We start from the raw sequence: 22,029 nt of genomic DNA on the forward strand, positions 1-22,029 counted from the left end.
TGTTGGGAGGATGAAGGTCAACTAGGATGGAGAACTTTGTTTTATTTCCAGCAGTCTTCTTTTCTTCCACAGCTTAAGCAATACTTCTTTCTTTTCTTCGATATCTTCCTCCTCAAACAGAAATATCCCTAAAATATCCTTTGCATAGGGTTTCTGAAGATGCATTGATTCTTTTCTTTCTTCTTCGTAGGCTGGGCAATTCAATATAAAGTGGGCGAGGTCTTCATTTTCTGCATTGCACATCATACATCTTGTGTCCTCTTTCTTGTATCTCTTGCGCTCATTTAGAGGAAGACAGTTAGCTCTTGCCTGGAAAAATATTGTTGATGCTTGCTGGTTGTCAATAAACGTTACTTCCTTCATCTCCTTTTTCCAGACAATATACAGGGACAGAGTAGTTTTAGTTAACAATTCCTCCTTCCATTTCTTTCCATCCCATTTTTGCATGTGTGTTTTAAGGTCTTGTTTGCTTATCTGATACAAATCCTTTACTTTGAGTCCGACTTCCTTAATAATGGAATAGGTTACCTTTATCCATTTGTTCTTGCCCTCGTCCATCATTTCTGTTAACACCTCTTTGAGTAGTTGATTTTTTCCTTGCAATATGCTTCTCATGTACTGAAGTCTTCCAGTTTTAATCCTTGTTGTCATCAGAGATGCTCCAATTTCTCCTCTCAATGCAGCATTTGGTGCATATTTTGGAGCCCCCAAGATCTGTCTGTAGACACCATTTTCGATTACTTGCAGCTTCTTGGTCTCTTCCTCTGTGACTGTCATGACACTGGAGCCGTACAGTATTGATGGCAGTGCTAGGGATTTCCAGTAGGTCTTACCAATCAGCAGTCTGTTGCATGATTTTGAAATTACTGAATAGGTCATGTTTGCCATTCTTTGTGCCTTTTCAATCATGATTCTTTTCTGCCCTCTGAACACATCCCTTGTATTTGTTACTTTCAGACCTAAGTATTTTATGTTTTCTTTTACTTCAATATCTTCTATGCTTCTGTGCTGTTCTTTCAGATTAAATGTGATAATGTTGCTCTTATTCTTGTTTATGTCTAGTCCACACTCCTTGCTAATTGCTGTCAGTCTTCTGATGCTAGTCTCTGTTTCTTCAATAGAATGGTTCAGTAGGAGCCCGTCGTCAGCAAAGAATAGGATTGGCAGCGTAAATTTGCAGCTTCTGAACCCTGCTTCTGTTGCCTCCATTACTTTTGTGATGATATAAGTCATGAGCTTGAAGAAGGCAGTTGATCCTGTACACCCTTGCCGTATACCACTTGTTACTAAAATCTCTAACTTAATGTTCTCATTTAGTTCAATCCAGGTTCTGTCTCCTTGGTATGTGGCTGCCACAGCATCAATCATTTTGGGGTGAATCTTGTATTTCATGAGCACCTCTACCATCCTAGCTCTATCGATGGAATCAAACGCCTTGCTGTAATCAATTGAAGTAACAATCAGAGGTGCCTTCATTTTAAAGCTTTCTTCCACACAGTACTGTAATAGGAAAAGGTTGTCCTCTATCCTTCCTCCTCTCGTAAACCCTGCTTGTGTCTCTAACTTTTGCTCTGCGCTTTCTAGATGATCTTCTAGTCGCTGTTTTAGAATTGACATGTAGATCTTATATGACACATTCGTTAAAGCAATTGGTCTCAAGTCTTTGGCAGTTGGCTTAGACGTCTTTGGTATCATTTTCGTCCTTGATATCTTCCATTCTGATGGCGTGTCACTTCTCTCGAGGACTTCTTGGTAGCAGCCTGTCAGTATCTTCAAGCATTTGTCATTTTTTATCAAAGCTTTGTATAGTTCTGGCTTGAGTTCATCTGGTCCTGCCGCTGACTTGTTCTTAAGCCTGCCTATACATTTGGTGACTTCTTCCTCAGTTATTTGTATATCTTCCATCTTCTTCATCCTCTTCCTACTGTTCATGGCCATATCCATATGTTCTCTCAGTGTGATTGGGAAACTATATCCTTTTATTTGTATCTGGTCCTGGTTCTCTTTCTCCAGATCTGCAGTATAGGTTAGCTTCGCCCTATCGTTCCACACTTCTTCTAACTTGTTTTCATGTCTTTGATAGATTTTCTTCCAGACACTTGCTAAGTTTTCCTTTTCTTCTTCTCCTTGCAGCATTTGTCCAGCTTCTGTGAATAGGCGAACTGGACTGTTATCCTTTTGCTTTCCTTTAAGTTTGTTGATATTCTCCCAAAGTGCCTTGCTTTTGTAGCTACTATAACGTATTTCGTCAGTCACTTTCTTTTCATGCTTTGCTATTTCTTCCTTGATGAGTAGCTTTGTCAGTCGTTTCTGCTCATAATATTTTTCATATAATCTGCTCTTTTCTTCTTCTGACTTTGCATTTCTCCTGAGTCTGTTGAAGGCTTTCCTTTGCTTGATTTGTTTCCGTATTTCTTCGGTCATCCATGGTTTTTCTTTGATTTTTTCATTCTTTCTGTCAGTTTTTCTTCTGTACCTTCTTGTAAGCAATTTCTCTGCCACGTCCTTCATTATCACATTGAGATCTTCCATTAGGCATATGTTATCAGCTTCTATTCTCTGTAGTACCTCTTGCACGAAGCCCGACAATGATTCTTGGTCTGTCTTAAAGAAGTATTCATCTTTCCATTTAGCTTTATTGAGACTCAGTGACTTTTCATCTTTGAAAAACACTGTGATCATGTTGTGATCTGATAGATCTAGTAGTTCTTGACTTTCATCAATTTTCATCTTAAGGATAGACTGATGCATCTTACTGTTGACCAGCACATAGTCAATAACACTTCTGTATTCTTGACTTCCCCATGTATACAAGCCTTCACATATGTCATCACCATTCAGTAAAATCATATTGTTTTTGTTTATCACATCAATGACAAATTTTCCGTTCCTATTCTCTTTTTGGCTTCCTAGGAACCCTACATGTCCATTAAAATCCCCCAACAACATTGTTGCCATGTCTGGACTTTCTTCTAGCTTCTCTTCAAGCTCTTGTTTGATTTTCTCATTTCGTGTTTTGTCTTCTGGTTTTGTTTCAACTGACATGTAAACAAGTATTATCCTAACCTGTTTGTTCAATATACTTCCCCTCACTTCCAAAACATCTTCGTTCTCTGAAGGGGCTTTACTTAAAAGGGACCCTCCCACCTTCAAAAAAGTTAACGAATTGGCATGAAAGTGATGTCGCTCGGTTCAGAAGGAGCGAAAACGAATATCTACCAAATTTTATCGAAAAATATTCACCGGTTTTCAAGATATTAGACTTTTACTTTTGTTTACTTTTTGGGACCTCCGCTGTTCCTAGCGACTTTATTTGAAAGTGCGGCATTTGTTGCGCGCAAAGCAGCATATACCACCGCGTGCTACAAAACGTTTTAGTCAAACATTTAACGGACGTTCGAAAGCCTGATGACGTCATCAGATTCCCGTAATGGTTAAGAGATAGGGACCACGCTGGTCCCACCCTGCAAGTAAAGGGAAGAAATTCCTTGAACACCATAAAGCTGCGGGGGTTGCGACCAGGATAAATGGTGGTTTCTGAGCCTGGCCGCAAACTTGGCTATCTCAACTCAAAACTAATGTTAAGGTGGGAGGGTCCCTTTAAAGTGACACCACTGTTTTGTTTATACAAAAACATGAGCCCTCCTCCTTTCTTGTCCTTTTGTTTTCTCATGCTCTCTATCTTGATCAAGTTCTTGTCAATCTCAAGTTTATCATATCTTGATTATTTATTTTATTTCCGCTAGCGTGTAAGTACTGCTCACGGAACAAGAGTTCGTCGACAATCCTCCACAAACGTCTGTCACCATTTTTCATAATGCTTAACAGCCGGAGCGTACCCCCCTGGTGCCTACTGAGTGTCACTGTAGGCTCAGGAAGCCTGGGATGTATACAAAAAAAATGTTCGTCCTTATTGATGCAATCTTGTAACCAGACGTTTCGGACAACAAGGAGCCTTCGTCAGTGGAAAATAAAATAAAGGCTTTACATTTATCGATGTATAGCCTATATCTTATTTTCCACTGAGGAAGGTAGGTCGGCGTTGCCCCGGACTGCGGGAAAGCCGAAAATGGGATAAATGATCTACGAGGAATGCCGACATTGATGTTTTGCCAATTTATCTCAAACTTTATCCAAAATTCATCAAAGCTGACACGCGTTTTAAGAGCTTTAGGACGCTTGGTGCACACTGGAAGTTATAATTGTGTGATATAATAAGAAAATGCCAGGTAAATCATTCCTTATAGGTAACAGGCCGTTGTGCCGGCTGAAAGTGTAATTTGTTTGACTAAAAATACCTACGCGTTGCTATTCTACAGCAGTGAAGTCCACGTAGCGTGCTTTAACGTGCGTAATTGCACGTTTTCGGCATTACCCCAGCCAGCCATACTTTCATTTGCAGGCCCATAACTTCTAAACGTGCTGTATAAATTTCAAATAGGCAGCACACTTATGCAAAGACATGCTGAAGATTACTTGACCGAATTGGCCAGACAAACGGTAGCATAATGAGTAAGAAATGCAGCTTCAAAGGCGCATGTAGTACAAGGGAAACGTACCTTGAAAACGCTTTTGGCGCCCTCACAGCCGAAGTATTCCAAATGACGACTCGTAACAAACATGCGATAATTGTAGTCACTTAAGCTTAAGAGCATCACTGAGACGTGGCATCTATGTCGTACGGTTTTAGAAATACATCGAATTTCGGCTTTGCCCCAACTCCGGCATTGCCCCAACTTCCCCTACTTTGTTGTCCGGAACGTTTGGTTTTATTTAGGTACATTGTTGTTGTATTGTCATTGTAGTTATGTGAGAAAAACAAAAATTTCAGCTCTTCTAAAGAGGTACAATGAGTACAAAATGTACCTATACCTTGCAATTTTGTTATCGGTGACCTAAAGGCACGTCAATTTTACAACCTCTCCATTATAAGTCAATGGGAGGAAATCGAAAGGCACCTCTTTTGGACGAACATCATTCTAAGCACTCTACACACGGAATTACACTTAAATATGACACACTGAACCGGAAAATGGCACCCGTGACCCCTCGTTATGCTCGTGAGGTCATCGCAGGTCACGCATGGTATATAACAGTTTTTTTTTTGCTAATGAGCTTTGGTAGAGGCATGCTAGCAGGAGGCCCCTGTGCCCACACAGCAGGCCCCTATACCCGCACAGAACGCCCCTATCCCTATGCCCGCACAGGAGAACCCTGTGCCCATACAGGAGGACCCCTGTGCCCGAACAGGAGGCCTTTGTGCCCGCAACGGAGGCCCCTGTGCCCAAATAGGAGGCCCGTGTGTCAAAACACGAGGGTTTAGGCGAAGAGGAGGCCCTCTTATGAAGAGACCCCCTACTTCGGCTTGTCACCCAGGTGGCAAAAAATCCGTGACGCCGCCCCTGATGCAATGCCGGAGTTACTGAACAGTGGACAGTGCCTAAATGCCATGCCGCGCCCCGAAATCGAATCGATCTGACGAATGACGTGCGATTCGTTCGATATGTATACCTGATTCTGGTGCACTTTTACCTGCACTACGACGAAATAGGCTGCACTATGACGAACATCGTGCCGCGATTCAATATAGGTATGACTGCACTATGCCGCGCTGTCGAACTCGCCTGAATTATCACCGAAATGTGTGCACCACCGCCTAAATTGGGCGCTAAAAAAGGTCTATATTTTCCGTCCATCGCGATGGTGATTCCGGATCAGTCTGACCTTTGGGCCACGGCACTGCGGCGGTCGGCCAGCTGAGCAGAGCTGTCACTGCGCTGAGCTGTCACCCTCTGACCTCTGTCAACTGAGCTGTCACCCTCTGACCTCTGTCCACTGAGCTGTCACCGCCACTGAGCCGGTGACGGGCCGGGCTGTCACCGGTGAGGGGCCGGGCTGACACCGGTGGCAGGCCGGGCTGACACCGATGAGGGGCCCGGCTGTCACCGGTGAGGGGCCCGGCTGTCACCGGTGACGGGCCCGGCTGACACCGGTGACGGGCCGGGCTGTCACCGGTGAGGGGCCGGGCTGTCACCGGTGAGGGGCCCCGCTGTCACCGGTGACGGGCCCGGCTGTCACCGGTGAGGGGCCGGGCTGTCACCGGTGACGGGCCCGGCTGTCACCGGTGACGGGCCCGGCTGTCACCGGACCGCGGGCACACCAGCGCGCCGGCGGCCTCAGCCTGCACACGCGAGCCGCGTCTGGCTGCAGGTACCAGCTCTGTCGGCAATGGCAGCGTCCAGGGCGACGGCGGCAGCGCTGCTGGTGCTGCTGGTCACAGCGGCGCCGGCCCTTCTGACCGGCCCACCGGACCGTGAGTACGCTGCCGACACAGAACCACGCCCTCTGCTGAGTGCTGACCGGCCGAGACGGCGGCGCAGAGGCTCCAGCGCAGGTCGCGGCGATCCGTAACCCCGGTAATCTAACTTCCGTAATGCAGCGTAATGTAGGTATAAAGGTGTGCATTTTGGGGTTGGACGCCCGACCCTGAGGCCGTGGTGCACGTGGGCCCTTGGACGTGGGTAATACATATTCAGCATGTTCAGCATTCACTGCAGTAACGTTAACTATAAACGGACTATCCAGGAGACAGATTCATGATTATAGCCGTTCAGCGTATGTACCCAGGATTACTGATTACTGATTATGCAGTGGCCCAGATGAGCTATCCGAATCTAGCAGCGCTGGCTGGGCGGCGAGGGGCCGTCGGTGGTCGCTGACGGTCGCTGACGACACCGACGACCGCTGACGGTCGCTGACGACCGCTGACGGTCGCTGACAGTCGCTGACGGTCGCTCGGTTTGGGTGCGGCAGCTCCGCCGGATCCGACTTCTGCCGAGGGGTGCCGGGCGGCGGGCGCCCTGTGCCTGGCCCGGCCCGGCCCCGGACAGCCGGCCTGCCCGCGCTGGCAGCGGCCCTTCGCCGGCATCTGCGGGCCCGCGGCCGACTGCTGCTTTATCGGTATGTGGGTGGCACGAACCGCTGCTGCTCCATTGGTGGCCGGTCTGTCGGCTTCCTGAGGGTCTGTGTCGGGTCTGTGTTGGGTGTGTTGGGTCTGTGTCGGGTGTGTTGGGTCTGTGTCGGGTGTGTTGGGTCTGTGTGGGGTCTGTGTCGGGTCTATCAGGTCTGCTGGCTCTGTGTCGGGTCTGTGGGGTCTGCGTCGGGTCTGTCGGCTCTCTGTCGGTCTGTGTCGGGTCCGTCAGGTCTGCTGGCTCTGTGTCGGGTTTGTGAAGTCTGTGTCGGTCTGTGTCAGGTCTGTCGGATCTGTATCGGGTCTGTATGGGGTCTGTGTCTGCTCCCAGTCGCGCCTGTGTCTGCTCTGACCCGTATTCCGCTGGTCTGCGACTGCGCCCTCAGAGTATTGGAACCACGCGCTGGTCTGCGGCCTGTTTGGCGGGGACTGCGCGCCCGTGGCCAGCTGCGGGGGCGCGCCTCGGCATCGGAACGCCTTCTGCGCGCGGCCCGGTGACACCTGCTGCATCTGGCTCTACTAGCCCGGTGACACGTGCTGTATCTGGCTCTACTAGCCCGGCGACACCTGCTGCGTCTGGCTCTACTAGCCCGGCGACACCTGCTGCGTCTGGCTCTACTAGCTGGTGACACCTGCTGCGTCTGGCTCTACTAGCTGGTGCTAGCGTGCCGCTCTATGTGACACTGCTAGCAGCCACACTGCTACACCCGGCTCTTAACGATTATTCTGTCACACTTAAAAAAACGAAGCGTTTCAGAGCTTGGACCTATATAATTGGGAAAAATAATAAATGTTGGCAATGGTGGCCCTCGCTGGTGTGATGACTAAGCACGTAAACAGGGCTACTGGTGGAAAGACATGGGGAAAATCAAAGTCATATTCAATTGATAAAAAATCACAAAAATAATTGCGCCACTTCTCGTAACAGTGCGACAACTGACAAGCAAGGTCAAACATCTCAACCAAGGGCTCCGCCACCGGGGAGGGGGGACGGGGGACATGTCCCCCCAATCAAAATGTTGAGGGGACATACTCAACATTTTTGTCCCCCCCCCCCCCTAATCGACTCTGCTGCTGGTAGATAAATCGACTCTTCTTCCTAACACCGAAAACAGAACATAGGTACCAAGATTCTCCGAAGAAAAAAAAATGATGAAAATCTTATGAACCTGTCGTCGGTAACTATATTGTCGCTGTGTTTTATTTTCTGTTATGGGGGCCACGGATTTCAGTTTTCTTTTAGAAGCCCATATCGACAGGCGTTTTCTCGTTAGGTAAATCAACGGGAGTCTTACTGATGACTGTTCGCAATCACACGCGCTGTGAGAAAATCACGGTCGCGGTGGGCGGGACCGGCGCTGCCACCTTCGGTGACCGTGCCACGATCGCGGTGGATGCGACCTGCATCACTGCCTCTGGCGGCGCAAGGCTCGCTGCAACACCACGTGCAGCGGCGGTGAGGACCGAGGCCGGAACCGTGGTGAGACCGTACCGCCCGCACGCACCGGCCAGGCGGCATGGTGTCGCAACCTACGCACTGGCCACTGACCGACCTTCGCCCGACCTCTCGGGACGTGACGATGAACCCGGAACGGAGCGCGAGGAGATGACTTTCGCCCGACCCTGGGGCCGCGGTGGCGAGACCGGCCCGGCGCGCGAGGTCACGACTTTCACGCCGCACAGCTGCGCCACGTGAAGTGCGCGCTTCTCCGACGTTTAGAACATGTAGTTTTTATATTTATGTGCTTAGCCCTGCAATGGAACAAGCTTTTTCTCCTGTAGCTCTGTATAGCCAACAAAAAAGCAGACTAACAAAGGAGCAGACCTGGAATGCGGATCGCATTATTTCTTGTGTGAAATATATTACGACGTATTACGGTAAATACGAGCGTAATGACTTATTGCAGGACCGATCCTCACGGACTGCATGATTTAGGTATTGTACTTCACAGTGTTCGATATGCCAGGTTCTAAGCTGATGTATGTATGTCGCCGTGGCGCGGCAGTGTTTTCTTCACTGCGCGTGTAGCGGGTAACATTGCGACTGTCTGCCTATTGCCTAGTAACTGTACTTTTGCTGTACTTGAATCTAATCTCATGTCTATAATAGCCTGTAATGTAATATACCTGTTCCAAGACAAAGCAAATTCTTTGTAGTTGGTAACGTTCGCGTCTCAAAGAGACGAATGCTAGTTTAGAAGTTGGGCTAAAAATAAACTTTCATACTCCTAAACAAACAACCTGCTCAGCAGACGCTTCACGCGTGAAGCCAAGCTGGCAAAGTAAAACATAAAATTCACAAATGCAAAGATAAGAGACATGAAAATGTCTCGTGATGTCAAATGTCCGAAAGTACCCCACCCGTGGGGTAAAGTCAGGCAGAGGGTGGGGCAGCTTAAGACGGTCGGGGGACCCCTCGTTATGTTACAGTTTCATTGGTTATACCTATGGCCTTGGTTTCATTCAGTCACAATGTGATTTCATTGTATTGATGCCAAAACGTCACACACGTTCAATATCAACCCTTTCACTACCATGGGAGACAAAACCTTGCTCTGGGAACTCCCCGTCCTCCTCCCCATACACACACGCCCGTATACCAGCCTAAATATTAAATGCCTACCAATCTAAAAATGCATTCATTTGTAGTAATACATTTTTAGATGCGTAGTTTACCATTTAACCATAATGTACCATCTTCATACCATTTACTATCTGATGTTAGCTTACAGATAGTCCGATGCATCCCCACGTCCAACTGCCCGAAGCATCTCATCACGCCCCGAAAACATATTAACCCGGCCGGGCCCGGGGGGTAATCCCAACCACCGCAGCCCGGGGGGGGGGGCGTTTTTCGCCCCCCCCCCTGTCTAACTCCGTAAATAAGGGAGTTACGGAAACAAAAGCGATACCAAACGAAAGGTCCTTACGAGACGATTCTAAAGCACCTAAAATTTTTGACCTCAGGTCAATTTTCAAGGTCAGAGGTCAAGGTCAAAGGCCAAAACCGGCACATGTGTAGTGATCTCAAAGTAAGCCTTCTAGAGGATGGCAGGATGCATCAAACCGGCAAAATTGGGTATCAAACGAAAGAAGAGAATCTGAGGATTCCGAATATGTGCTCAAAATCAAAGGTCAAGGTCAAGGTCACGCTCACAATTGACCTCAAACTTTGCACTTTTTCGTACATCTTGCGTGCTAACTTCCAAGACGTTTTGAAATGTTTGGAGGCTTATCAGTTCCCTATTTGTGGTTCATCTTACGATACAAGGCTGCTCAAAGGTCAAGGTCACAGAAGAGTATCCTTGCTAGAGGCTATTTCACTAATTCAAGTTAGTAATAATAAATAAGACAATTTTGCCATCCGGAAGCTCTAAATAAAGCCTTAGAGGAAAATGGATGCCAGATTCGTGATCAGCGGGTACAAATCCATCGTAACCGACCTTTCATGTGTCAAGGTCAACCAAAGGTCATTCGAGGTCACATGAGGTCAACATAAAATTTGACCTTTTCCAAACAAAATATATATCATTCGACGCGGCTTGACACGGCGAATGCGATGGTACCACTGCCGTAGCTCTAGGACCATTTTTGTTGAAGTTATTTGCGAAAAACTAAAACCACATTTCGGGGTCGTTGACCTGACCTCTGACCTCAGGTCACCAAAACTATTTTTCTATTTTTCTCTAGGTCAAACGCTACACAACCGTGCTCGTAATTTGTCTTTATCTCTAAAACTCTATTTTTAGCAGCTATTTGAAGTTCGCGTCTGTGACGCCGAAGTTTGCCTTGCAGGGGTCTAGAAAAATCGACCTTGTGACGTCATCAAGGGGGCTAGGTCAAAAAATTTTACTTCAGTAGATGTCAAATTGATGGGGAGAAAAGGTACTGAAAGTTTCGCTTCCCTATCCCTAAGCGTTCGGGAGCTATCGCAAAAATTCGCCAGGGGGGGCGAAAAACGCCCCCCCCGGGCCCGCGAGGGTTAACTTGCGACTCGTGAGCAGACGTGAAATCTCACGCACGTAACGTAACAGCCAGGTTTAATTTACATCAACCTAGCAATACCACGATTGCAAGGCAAAACAAACAGTCGTTCAAGAAAAACTCATATCTAGCGCTGCCACTTTGACATTTTGACCCCTGCGACGTCATCTTTGACCTGACCTGAAAATGACTATATAATCATTGTAGACCATGTCCGTGAGTACTCTATGCCGTTTACCGCTTGTCTCTATTGCTTCGTTCTCGAGGTCTCAGGGGGGGGGGAGGGGGGCGGTCAACCACCCCCGGTCGGTTCTATGTTGGCGCGGACCCCCGTCGGTGCGCGGGTTAAAATGCCGCCAAACTCCTGATTTGAAGCACAGCACTGTATTGAATGGCCGACCATGAAACGAGCTAATAGTCGACAACACAATCGGTAGAGGAAATCTGTGGAGCAGCTGGTGGAGCGAAATGAAGCAAATCTGCTGCTGGGTGACTGTCCGCTGACTCAGGCCACTGACAGACCGCCAACTGACAGATAGCTGACAGATAGCTGACAAACAGCTGACAGACAGCTGACAGACAGCTGAGAGACGGCTGACAGACAGCTGACACAGCTGACAGGTGACGGAAGCTGAGAGACTGTTGACAGGCGGCTGACATCTGTAACCCTGTTGACATAACAAAACACCGAAACCCTTGACGAGTTAAGGGAGAATGGTGCGAGTTGTATCACCGGTTCCAGTACGGTATAGCCGTCTGGCACTCATACATGCACGCCTTTCCATATACCTATGAAAACAAAACATTGCGCCTGTGGCCACTCAATGAAACTTCGCTGGGCTGAAACTTCCTTCAGCCGACACAAACGTAAAAAGTAGAAACTGTCCTTGGCACAAGTAAAACAATCTGTGAAATTCGCGTGCATCTCAGTGCAAAAGAATAAAAACATTTTTACGCAAAGCTTGTCCGTAAACGCAAACGGTTACGGACAAATGTTACACAATGACACTCGAAAATAGACTACCGATCGGTCTCTGCGGCCGTCTGGCGGGGCGCGCTCGGCAGACGCTCGGCCGGCCGGCCCGGGGCGGACTGGAGCAGACGCTGCTCGGACGCTGCCTAGACCGGCCCGGGGCGGACTCAGCAGACGCTGCTCGGACGCTGCCTAGACCGGGCCGGGGCGGACTCGGAGCAGACGCCGCTCGGCCGGCCCGGGGCGGACTGGAGCAGACGGCCGGTCGGACGCTGCCTAGGGCGGGCCGGGGCGGACTCCGGCAGACGCCGGTCGGACGCTGCCTAGACCGGGCCGCCAGCCGCCCCAGCTCCGCGCCCCGATATACACCCGTTCACGATGGACTGCACCCGCCCTCCTCACGGTTCGTCGGAAGGTCATCTCAGGCTCAAAAGAAACGATATATACCATTCGAAAGCTGACGGTGAGCTGAATCCAAAATTGTAATCTTTATCAAAATCGATCGATGGCTTTTTTTGAAAATTGCGGCTTTGTAAAAACTTTATAATTTTTTATTCAACGGGCTGTCCCGGACATTCTTGAAAACATAATCATGTATTTTTGAGTTCCAGTGAAAGCTAAACGCCAAAAGTACAATATTTAGCGAAGCAATATTTCCTAACATTAATATGCGTCTCCCACAGCCGACAATAAGGCGCAGTCACACTGCTCAGTGTCACGATGGACCAAAGTCGGCCACACAGAAGCGTGAAATGACCCTTATCGACTCGCAGACCCGGCGCTCTCGGCCCGCCTGACCAGCCACGGAAAGAACGTTCGGCTCTCGTTCTACTAAATGAATGTCATATTTGTCAGTTTAACTGTCCACATCGCTATTAAAGTTATTCAGGATACCTGTGAGGAAAATTCATTGTTCTGCTTGATTTACAACATGCTTTACTTTACATTTTTCTTATACATGTTTTGTTCCATTCAGCTGCGCTCAGTGCCCGCGCAGGTGAAGTGAGCGGGGTTTCACTGTCAGAGGCTGTACTGGTGACAGCTGCTCGGCCGTGCGACCGGTCAAAGGTTACCCTGCCCCGCCGGGCGCTACCCCCACTCCACCCGAGCTGAGGCCGGTGCAACCTCTGACATTTAAGCGCGGCCAATTTTCCTTATTTGGGCATGATACCAAGCTCAATTGAGCAAAGTAGACATGAACAAATGCAAATTAATGCATGATGTGAAGATGACCGAGCAATGAATCTTCTGGCTCATGTATCCTGAATAACTCAAGTACCGACTTGAATCGTTAAACTAACAAATATGACGCCCGTTTAGTAGAACGACAGCCGAACCTCCTTGCCGTGGCCGGTCAGGCGGGCCGAGAGCGCCGGGTCTGCGAGTCGATAAGGGTCATTTCACGCCTCTGTGTGGCCGACTTTGGTCCATCGTGACACTGAGCTGTGTGACTGCGCCTTATTGTCGGCTGTGGGAGACGCATATTAATGTTAGGAAATATTGCTTCGCTAAATATTGTTCTTTTGGCGTTCAGCTTTCACTGGAACTCAAAAATACATGATTATGTTTTCAAGAATGTCCGGGACAGCCCGTTTAATAAAAAATTATAAAGTTTTTACAAAAACGCGATTTTCAAAAAACGCCATCGATCGATTTTGATAAAAATTACATTTTTGGATTCAGTTCACCGTCAGCTTTCGAATGATATATATCGTTTCTTTTGAGCCTGAGATGGCCTTCCGACGAACCGTGTCCTGGTAGTGCACCGCGGCGACTACGTCCCCGACCTGGTCCGACCTTCACCATCTCCAATCGCCCGGGGCAGCGGATGCCCACCAGCGGGACCGGGTGCCGCGCCAGGGGGGCCGATGGCCGGTCCCCCGCAGCGGCCCCGGCCCGCGCTGAATGAATAGCCTGGCGCCCCCCGCCGCCGACACGGGCGGCGGGGTCACGGGCGGCCGGAGCGGGGGAGGTCGCCGCAGTAGGAGGGCTAAGAAGAATCGCCGCTACAGAAGAAACTGCCGTGTCCGAAGCCGCCTGCTCATACTGAGCTGGAACGCGGAGGGTCTCCGGAAGAAAACGCTGGAGGTTCAACGTTGGCTGTCGGACAACAAGGTAGACGTGGCGGTGATCCAGGAGGCCCAGCTGCCGGCGAAGAAAAACATCGCCCTCCCTGGTTTCCAGATCGCCTCGGTCGCCCGTCGAGTGCGAGGGCGTAGAACAGACGGCCCTGTGAAAGGAGGGGACGTTGTAATATACATCCGGGACGGACTCAGCTTCACCAGACTTGAGGACCGCCCACTCGACGCCTCCGACGACAGCACAGAGTGGTGTGGTGCCCGACTGCTCCTCCCACCTAGTCAACATTCTAGTCAACCGACCACCATCGACATCCATAACATATACAGGCCGCCCATCCGTACGGGCGAGAGCGAAGAGAGGGAGGACAGGTTCGCCCTCACTCTCAGACCCACTTCAGACTGCATTATCACCGGGGATTTCAACGCGCATCACCCGAGGTGGGACCACCAGTGTGACGACGCGGATGACGTCGGCCGCCGCCTGGCCGCCTGGTGCGAGGCCGGGGACTGGTCTGTCCTCAACTCTGGCGCTCCGACCCACGCCGACTACAGGGGGAACACCGGAGCCCCAGACGTCACCGTCTGCACGCGCGGCCTTGCGAGGAGGTGTGCGTGGTCTATCGGGGATGACCTCGGCAGTGACCACCTACCGCAACTCGTCGAGGTCGTGTGCCACGGCGGCCGGCCGCGGCGCATCCGGAAAACGAAGTGGGCCTTCCACAAGGCGGACTGGGTCGGATTCCGCGACGGCATCGAGCGGACACTCGAGACGAGCTCACCCCCGCCGGGCGCCACCACCGAGCAACTCCTGGCAGTGTTTAGCCAGACGCTGTTAGCTCACAGTGTGGAGATGATCCCGCGGGGCGCGCGAGCCGACCCAAAACCGTGGGCCCTGGACCCGGAACTTGTGCGGGCCGTGGCGGAGCGCCGGGAGGCGAGAGACGCCATGCGAACGGATCGTTCCCGGGAGGCGAGGGAACGGTGGCTGACGGCTAAGCGCCATGCCGCCATCACTGAAGACAAAGCCAAGACGCGCAGCTTCCGCGACTTTGCCACAACAACGCTGAACAAGCCGACCAGCATCGGCCTGGTGACCAAGGTGCTGCGCAAGATGGAGGGGTCGGTGCAGGCTTGCCCCGGCCACGCTCTCCAAGGGGACCATGGCCTTGCCGTGGAGGACCTTGAGAAGGCGACCTCCTTCGCGCGAACCTACTCACGGGTCAGCCGGCAAGTCCGGTCGAGGAAGTTAGACCGCAAGGTAAAACATGAACTGATTCAACGCAGCCGCCCCCCGTGCACTGCCTGCGCGGGGGAAAGAGAGGACGCCAGCTGCTGCGGACCGTTCTCCACAACAGAGATGGATATCCAGCTGCGGAAGCTGCGCAACAAGAAGGCCCCAGGACCAGACAACATCTGCGCGGAGCACCTGAAGCACCTCGGCCCCACCGCCAAGGCCCTGCTCCTGCGCCTCATCAATCAGTCCTGGCTGAGGGGGGAGGTCCCGGCAGACTGGCGAAGAGCCGTCATCGTGCCGATCCCCAAAGCCGGGAAAGACCCCAAGCTGACTTCGAGCTACCGACCGATCGCGCTAACGTCTCACCTGGCGAAGCTGGCCGAGAGGATGGTAGCCGCTCGCCTGACTCACCTGGCAGAGAGAGACGATATGGTCCCTGCGGAACAGGTCGGCTTCAGGAGGGGTCGCTCCGCAGAAGAGAATTTGGGAAGGCTGATACAGACAGTGCAGGATGGCTGGAATAAGGCCAAGCCGCGTGGAAGGCCGATCGATGGCGTCACGGCCGAGAAATTCGTCCTCATGGCCTACGATTTCAGCCGCGCCTATGACGTCATCGACCATCGTATGCTCAAGCTGAAGCTCCTGCGGCTGGGCCTACCTGCCTGTCTGGTTCGCTGGATCTGGGCATTCCTGCGCGACCGCCGGGCGTCTGTGGAGGTGAACGGCGCCCGGAGTGCTGAACGAGTCTTCAGGGCCGGTCTCCCGCAGGGCAGCGTCCTGGCCCCGACGCTGTACACCCTGTGGGCTGCCGACCTCATCTTGGAGCTGCGACGAGTGCCACACACCACGACGTACATGTACGCGGACGACACCGCAACCCTCAGCGGTGGGAGCTCTATTGCCCTGGCAAAGGAAAGGGCACAGAAGTCGGCGGACATTATCGCCGCCTGGGCGGACCGCTGGAAGATGAGGGTGGCGGGTGAAAAGACCCAGGCCATTGTTCTCTCACAATGGGCCAGGGACGCCGGTGAGCTGACCGTGAAGGTCGCTGGAGTGTCAGTGAAGGCGGGCTCCCAGCTCCGCCTCCTCGGCGTGACCTTCGACCGTCTCCTCCATTTTGGACCACACTGCACCGACCTCCGCCGCAGGGTCAGACCAAGGACCGCCCAGCTGAAGAAGCTGACCGGCCGATCGTGGGGCCTCGGCGAACAACAACTACGAACCGTCGCCAACGGCTACGTCCGCGGTGCGCTGGAGTACGCCGCGGCTGCGTGGCTGCCGGCGGCATCGCCCTCGCACGTCGAGCTGATCGATCGGGAGCTGCGCGCGGCCGCGCGGGCAGTGACCGGTTGCACGGCATCTACTCCGGTGCACGCCCTGATGTCCGAGGCCGGCATGACAGATGCCTGGTCCAGGAGACAGGCACTGGCAGCGAGAATGGTGGGACTCGCGGCGTCCCTCCCCGAGGGAGACCCGCTGAGGTCGGTCGGGGAGGCGGTCGTCCCTCGACGACTCAAGACCACAGGATGGCGCGAGGTGGGCGCCGCCGCGCTCGCGGCGGCCGACGCGCAAGACATACCCGTCGAGGCCCGCCTCCACCACACCCTGCCGCCGTGGGCCGACAACTCTACCGTCCACTTCCATCTGGACCTCGGCCCGCGGGCCAGACGTGCGGCCCCGGAAGACGTTCGGCGTGCCGCAGCTGAAGAGCGTATCCGGGAGCTACCTGAGGAAGCCGTCTGGATATGGTCGGACGGATCGGCGGAGGACGGCGTCGCCAATGGCGGGGGCGGCGCCCTGATCCGCACCCCAACCGAAGATGACTGGGAGCTGAGGGTCCCTGCTGGCCGCCTGTGCTCCAGCACGCGCGCGGAGCTCGCCGCGCTGCTGGCAGCGCTGGAGGCAGTCGCTGAACTGCCGAGAAGCGCGGGCCTGCCGGTGGTCGCCTGCCTGGACTCCAGGGCGGCCCTGCTAACGCTGGCTGCAGGCGCCTCGGCCCAGACCACAACATTGGGTGCCAGTGTGTGGACCCAACTGCTGCGCCTACAAGCAAGCAACAGCTCAATTCACCTCCAATGGGTACCGGCTCACTGCGGGCTCCCGGGTAATGAGAGGGCGGACGCATTAGCGAAGGAGGCGGCCGGGATGTCCCAGCGGACGACGCCGGTCGACGCCCGCACCCTCACGGGGGCTGCTGCGCGGGTCGCCGGCAGGGAGTGGCGAGCGAGCCGGCCTGCGGGCTGGTACCGAGACGTCATGGCGGACCGCGCCCCCGACCCGGTCCGAGCCGCTACCAGGGAGGAGGCCATCGACATACATCAACTCCGATCGGGACACTGGGGACGGTCGGAACAATATCTCCACCGCATTGGGCGCAGACCGACACCCGAGTGCGCTCAGTGCAACGACATCACATGCCCGGCGGGCCGTTGTCTCGTCTGTGGCGAGGCCGCGGACACCCCGGCGCACGTACTACTGGAGTGCCCGTGCCTGTTCGGCCCCCGCCTCCAAGCGCTGGGTAACATCACAGGCACGGCCCGAGACGTACAGCGCGACGACGTGGTGGCGGCCTTGGCCGCCGGCTACGCGGCCCACAAGAGCCGCGTGGCTCCGTCACCGCCTCGGCGGTGACCGGGAGGAACAACAACAACAACAACAACAACCTGGTCCGACCCATCCCTCTGCTCTGCAGCTATTAGGGCCGCCGCGGCCGCGGCCCACGGATCACAGCCACACACCCGCGCCCGGTACCGGCGGTCCGGACAGCGCCGAGCGCCGCGCGGGCCATGCACAGACAGACGGACAGCGGACACCGCCCACATACAGCCCAGCGGATACTGTCCACACACAGCCCAGCGGGCACTGTCCCTACACTGTCCACACACACACACAGCCCAGTGGACACTGTCCACACAGCCCAGCGGACACTGTCCAGTGTCCCCACAGCCCAGCGGGCTCAACCCCCCCCCCCCACAGCCCAGCGGACACTGTCCACACACACAGCCCAGCGGGCACTGTCCAGTGTCCCCACAGGCCAGCGGGCACTGTCCCCACAGCCCAGCGGGCACCGCCCACCGACGCGGCACACCGCGCCGCTGCTAAAACAGGGCCGGGTGACGCCGCCAGCGGGCCCGGCGGCCGGCTGGGCGCCGCTGGGCTCAGGTAACGGGGCGGACCCGGCTTCAGGTACCGGGGCGGACCCGGCTGGGTTCAGGTACCAGGGCGCACCCAGCGCCGCCGGGCTCAGGTACCGGGGCAGCACGGCGCCGCTGGGCTCAGGTACCGGGGCAGCACGGCGCCGCTGGGCTCAGGTACCGGGGCAGCACGGCGCTGCTGTGTTCAGGTACCGGTGCAGCGCGGCGCTGCCAGTGACTGTCGGCGCCGACACGCGCCGGGCGCAGCAGCCGCAGAGATTTGTGTGACTTTGAGCCACATGGCACGGGCCGCGCCGGCTCCATGTTCGCAGGCGAGCTCAGAGCCACCTGGTTCCCGGCTGCAGCGAAACAGAGCCGACTGCGGCGGCCAGCCCAGTCCGACTCAGTCCCGTTCAGTCCGTCTCAGTCCGACCCGGCCCGGCCGGTCAGTCCACCTCCTCGTAGACGCGGCGGCGCTTGGCCTCCTGGCGCTGCAGCCGCTCCGGATCCGTGTCCGAGTCGCCGTCGGCCCTGGGCCGCGTGGCGCCGCGCGCCGCGCCGGCCGGACCGGCGGGCCCGGAGGCGGCCGCCAGCCGCGCAGAGCTCTCCAGCAGCTCCTCGGAGCGCCACAGCGACGAGCTGAAACGGGCCGCCGCGTCAGGGGGGGTCGACCGAAACGGGGAGGGCAAAACACTCGGACGAACAGCTGGACGCCCACACAACACACAGGCGAACAAGAGACTAAACGGCACAGCGGCCCGGCAGATGGGCAGCACGCAATGACAGCCCGGCACTGGCCGGCCGCCGGGGGACTGTTTTGGCGGGCCGTTTTGGCGCCGGCCGCCGCCGGCCGTGCAGCGGCCTCTCACCTGGACTCGCCGGCGCAGGCCGAGTCGCCGCCGCCCTCGGCGCGCCGCCGCAGCAGCCGGCCCAGCACCGCGTCCACTGCCGAGAGCAGCGTGCGCGCGTTCGTCATGGTGAAACACATGGGCGGCGTCAGCTGGAGCACGTTGCCGGCCGGGCCGCACGTGGTGGCCAGGATCCGCTCCTCGCGCAGACTGGCGGGGTAAGCGGGGGGGGGGGAGGTCAGAGGGGGCGGGGCGGGTCAGAGGCGAGAGCAGAGGGAACATGACGGGCCACGGACTCGCAGGGTGAGCAGAGGCCGTGGGCGGCTCTGCTAATGGTGTATTTGTATTTGTATTTGTATTTGCCATCGTAGAGCGGTCCACTCAAAGTGTGGCTATTAAGCTCCGAGTCAAACATGGTCGCTGTCATGGATAAAAAAAAAACACACACACACACACACACGCACACATACACGGTACACAGGGCTACCCCTGTGCTGTGGCGGCCACGGCTGTCGGAACGGTCACGTTCGGTGGAGATCCAGCAGGCGTCTCTTCACGGTACGTGAAAAACGCTGCTGGCTAAGCGGTGTCAGGTCACTCGACAGCCGGTTGTAGAGGGCAGGTGCCCTCGAGCAAAAGCGTCTCTTGCCGGTCTCGGTGTTGGACCTCGGCACGTAGAGTTGCCCGTCCTGCCTCGTGCGCCGGGACCGCCGGTCACCGTTGCACACGAATGCAGCCGCCAGTGACTCGGGCTCGCCACCAGCAATCACCTTGTGCGCCAGACACAGTGTACGGTGGTCGGCCATGTGCTGAGCGGGCAGCCAGCCAAGTTTCCCGCGCAGGTCACTAACATGATCAAATTTTCTCTTTCCAAAAATGACTCGTGCAGCAAAGTTCAGTACCTTTTGAATTCTGTCAATGTTTTTCTTAGTGCCGTTGCCGTAGACGGAAAGGCAGTATGTGACCTGCGAGAGAACCAAGGCGGCTACTAGTGTCTTGATGACACCGACAGGCAGGACGTGACGGACATGTGACAGCGCGACAAGAGTACCGCTGCATCGCCTGCCGACGACACCCACGTGACTGTCCCATGATAATTTCTGGTCGAAAATAACGCCAAGATTTTTTACCTCGCGGCAAGGTACGAGGTCAGTGTTGCGGAAGGCAATTTTGAAGTCTGGAAGGCCGCGCAAATTTTGACCTGTTCCGAGAGTGATGAACTGTGTTTTGTTTGCGTTTACTTTAAGGGCGTTTGCGCAGAACCACTGATCCAAAGCAGTCAATGAATTTTCCATGCTATGAATAACAGCCGAAAGTTCGTTCTTTTTGCCAGAGACAATCACCTGGGTGTCGTCAGCGTACTGCACGACACCTGCACCCGCAGCGAACAGTGACATGTCATTTGCAAACACGGTAAACAAGAGGGGGCCCAGGGTTCGGCATCGGCGGGGAGACGCTGGCAGCTCCAGTGTGGTCTCTGAGTGACACACTCTGGGTATGGCCGGTCAGGTAAGCTTTAAACCACTGAACATCCACACCGTGCAGCTCGAGTTTCCGAAGTAAAATGTCATGGTCGATAATATCAAAACACTTGCTCAGGTCAATAAGACATAAGAGGGTGATCTCCCCGCCGTCGGCAGCTGTGAGGATTTGGTCGGTTACGGTAGCCAGCGCGGTTTCCGTCGAATGGCGCGGACGGAAACCGTGCTGGCTGGGGGATAGGAGGTGGTTGGAGGATAGGTAATGGTAAAGCTGCCGCTGGACAACGCGCTCTACTAGTTTGGCGATGGTGGGGATGATGGAAATAGGACGGAAGTTGGAAGGATCGGATGGGTCGCCGGTCTTGAAGATGGGGTGAATGAGCGAATGTTTCCAGGTTGGAGGGTAGTCGGATTGGGTGAGACATGCGTTAATGATATGTAGGATGACATAGCCGACGGCGGGGAAGCCAGCCTTCAGAGCACGAGCACACAAACCATCAGATCCGCACGCAGGCGAGTTCCTCATGCTGTACAGCGCGATCGTCAGCGTATCGAGGTCGATGGGAGAGACTGAGAAGCCGCAGGCCCCCACACGCGGCAGGCGGCAGGGCAGGTCTGCCGCGTGCTCGGCCGCATCGGCCACCTCCGCCGCCACCCTCGGCCCGACAGACACGAAATACTCATTCAGCGCGCTCGGTGATAGCTGTGGTGAGGTGACATCTCGCTTCCGGCCAGCAACAACACTCCGAATGTTGCGCCACACGGTGTGGGGTCCCTGCTCCCTGATACGGGACTCTATGGCCAGGCGCGTGTCGCGGCGGATGGCGGACCGGACAGATCGGTTCAGATCGCGGTATTCGCTCGAGTCACGGCCGAGGGTGCGCAGAGCGCCGCGGCGGCTCGCCATCAAGTCCTTAGTGGCGGCCGTGACCGGCGGGGCAGATGGGTTGTGAACCTTGCGGCTCCGTATCGGCGCGTGCTTGTCCAGAACAGGTATGTAGAGTGATAAAAAAGCTCGCCACTTCCCATCGACCGTCTCAGATGTAAAAACGTCACTCCAGTCACAGCACTGTAAATCGAACAGAAACGCACCCGAGTCTATCCTAGCGAGTGGGCGTGACCGCGACACTACAGTGTGCGATCGTGGACGGCGCGGCACACTGAGACTACAACTAACGATGCGATGTGGGCTAAAATCACAATGTTTATTGCGGCGCGGCGTTGCTACGTTAAGACGATTGACAATGAGAACATCTAAGAGCGATCCAGAGGTAAATGTCGGGCCAAATGGTGGCGCGTTATTATGGCAGTCTGCTACCGTAGA

The 22,029-nt window shown here is 54.4% G+C and overlaps 2 protein-coding genes across 4 annotated transcripts in view; one reads left to right on the forward strand and one right to left on the reverse strand.

Annotated features, from left to right (window-relative positions):
- Window positions 1-3,839: 3,839 nt before the first annotated feature.
- LOC122368611 lies at window positions 3,840-9,112 on the forward strand. 3 transcript variants are annotated; one of them, XR_006254269.1, is made up of 5 exons: window positions 3,840-3,902; window positions 6,164-6,313; window positions 6,814-6,960; window positions 7,357-7,595; window positions 8,052-9,112. XR_006254269.1 is itself a non-coding variant. In XM_043342735.1 (4 exons), exons 2-4 carry the CDS (start codon window positions 6,229-6,231, stop codon window positions 7,491-7,493), a joined length of 369 nt encoding a protein of 122 aa, XP_043198670.1. In that variant the 5' UTR covers window positions 3,841-3,902; window positions 6,164-6,228; the 3' UTR covers window positions 7,494-7,775. The 3 variants fall into 3 exon arrangements, 1 of the variants encoding a protein (XP_043198670.1); XM_043342735.1 differs by lacking the exon at window positions 8,052-9,112 and having other exon boundaries at window positions 3,841-3,902; window positions 7,357-7,775; XR_006254270.1 differs by lacking the exons at window positions 3,840-3,902; window positions 8,052-9,112 and having other exon boundaries at window positions 6,038-6,313; window positions 6,782-6,960; window positions 7,357-7,775.
- Window positions 9,113-11,322: 2,210 nt separating this feature from the next.
- The window catches only part of LOC122368612 (5-phosphohydroxy-L-lysine phospho-lyase-like), a 71,956-nt gene continuing 61,249 nt past the window's right edge, over window positions 11,323-22,029 (reverse strand). The window contains exons 12-14 of the mRNA XM_043342736.1: window positions 19,246-19,434; window positions 13,676-19,015; window positions 11,323-11,860 (exon numbers count right to left, since the gene is read on the reverse strand). Coding sequence (XP_043198671.1) covers window positions 18,823-19,015; window positions 19,246-19,434 — 382 coding nt within the window. The 3' untranslated portion in view covers window positions 11,323-11,860; window positions 13,676-18,822. The remainder of the gene's footprint in view (window positions 11,861-13,675; window positions 19,016-19,245; window positions 19,435-22,029) is intronic.

The sequence above is a fragment of the Amphibalanus amphitrite genome, unplaced genomic scaffold (genome assembly GCF_019059575.1).
Source record: "Amphibalanus amphitrite isolate SeventyFive unplaced genomic scaffold, NRLGWU_Aamphi_draft 000961F_arrow, whole genome shotgun sequence".
Taxonomy (NCBI): domain Eukaryota; kingdom Metazoa; phylum Arthropoda; class Thecostraca; order Balanomorpha; family Balanidae; genus Amphibalanus; species Amphibalanus amphitrite.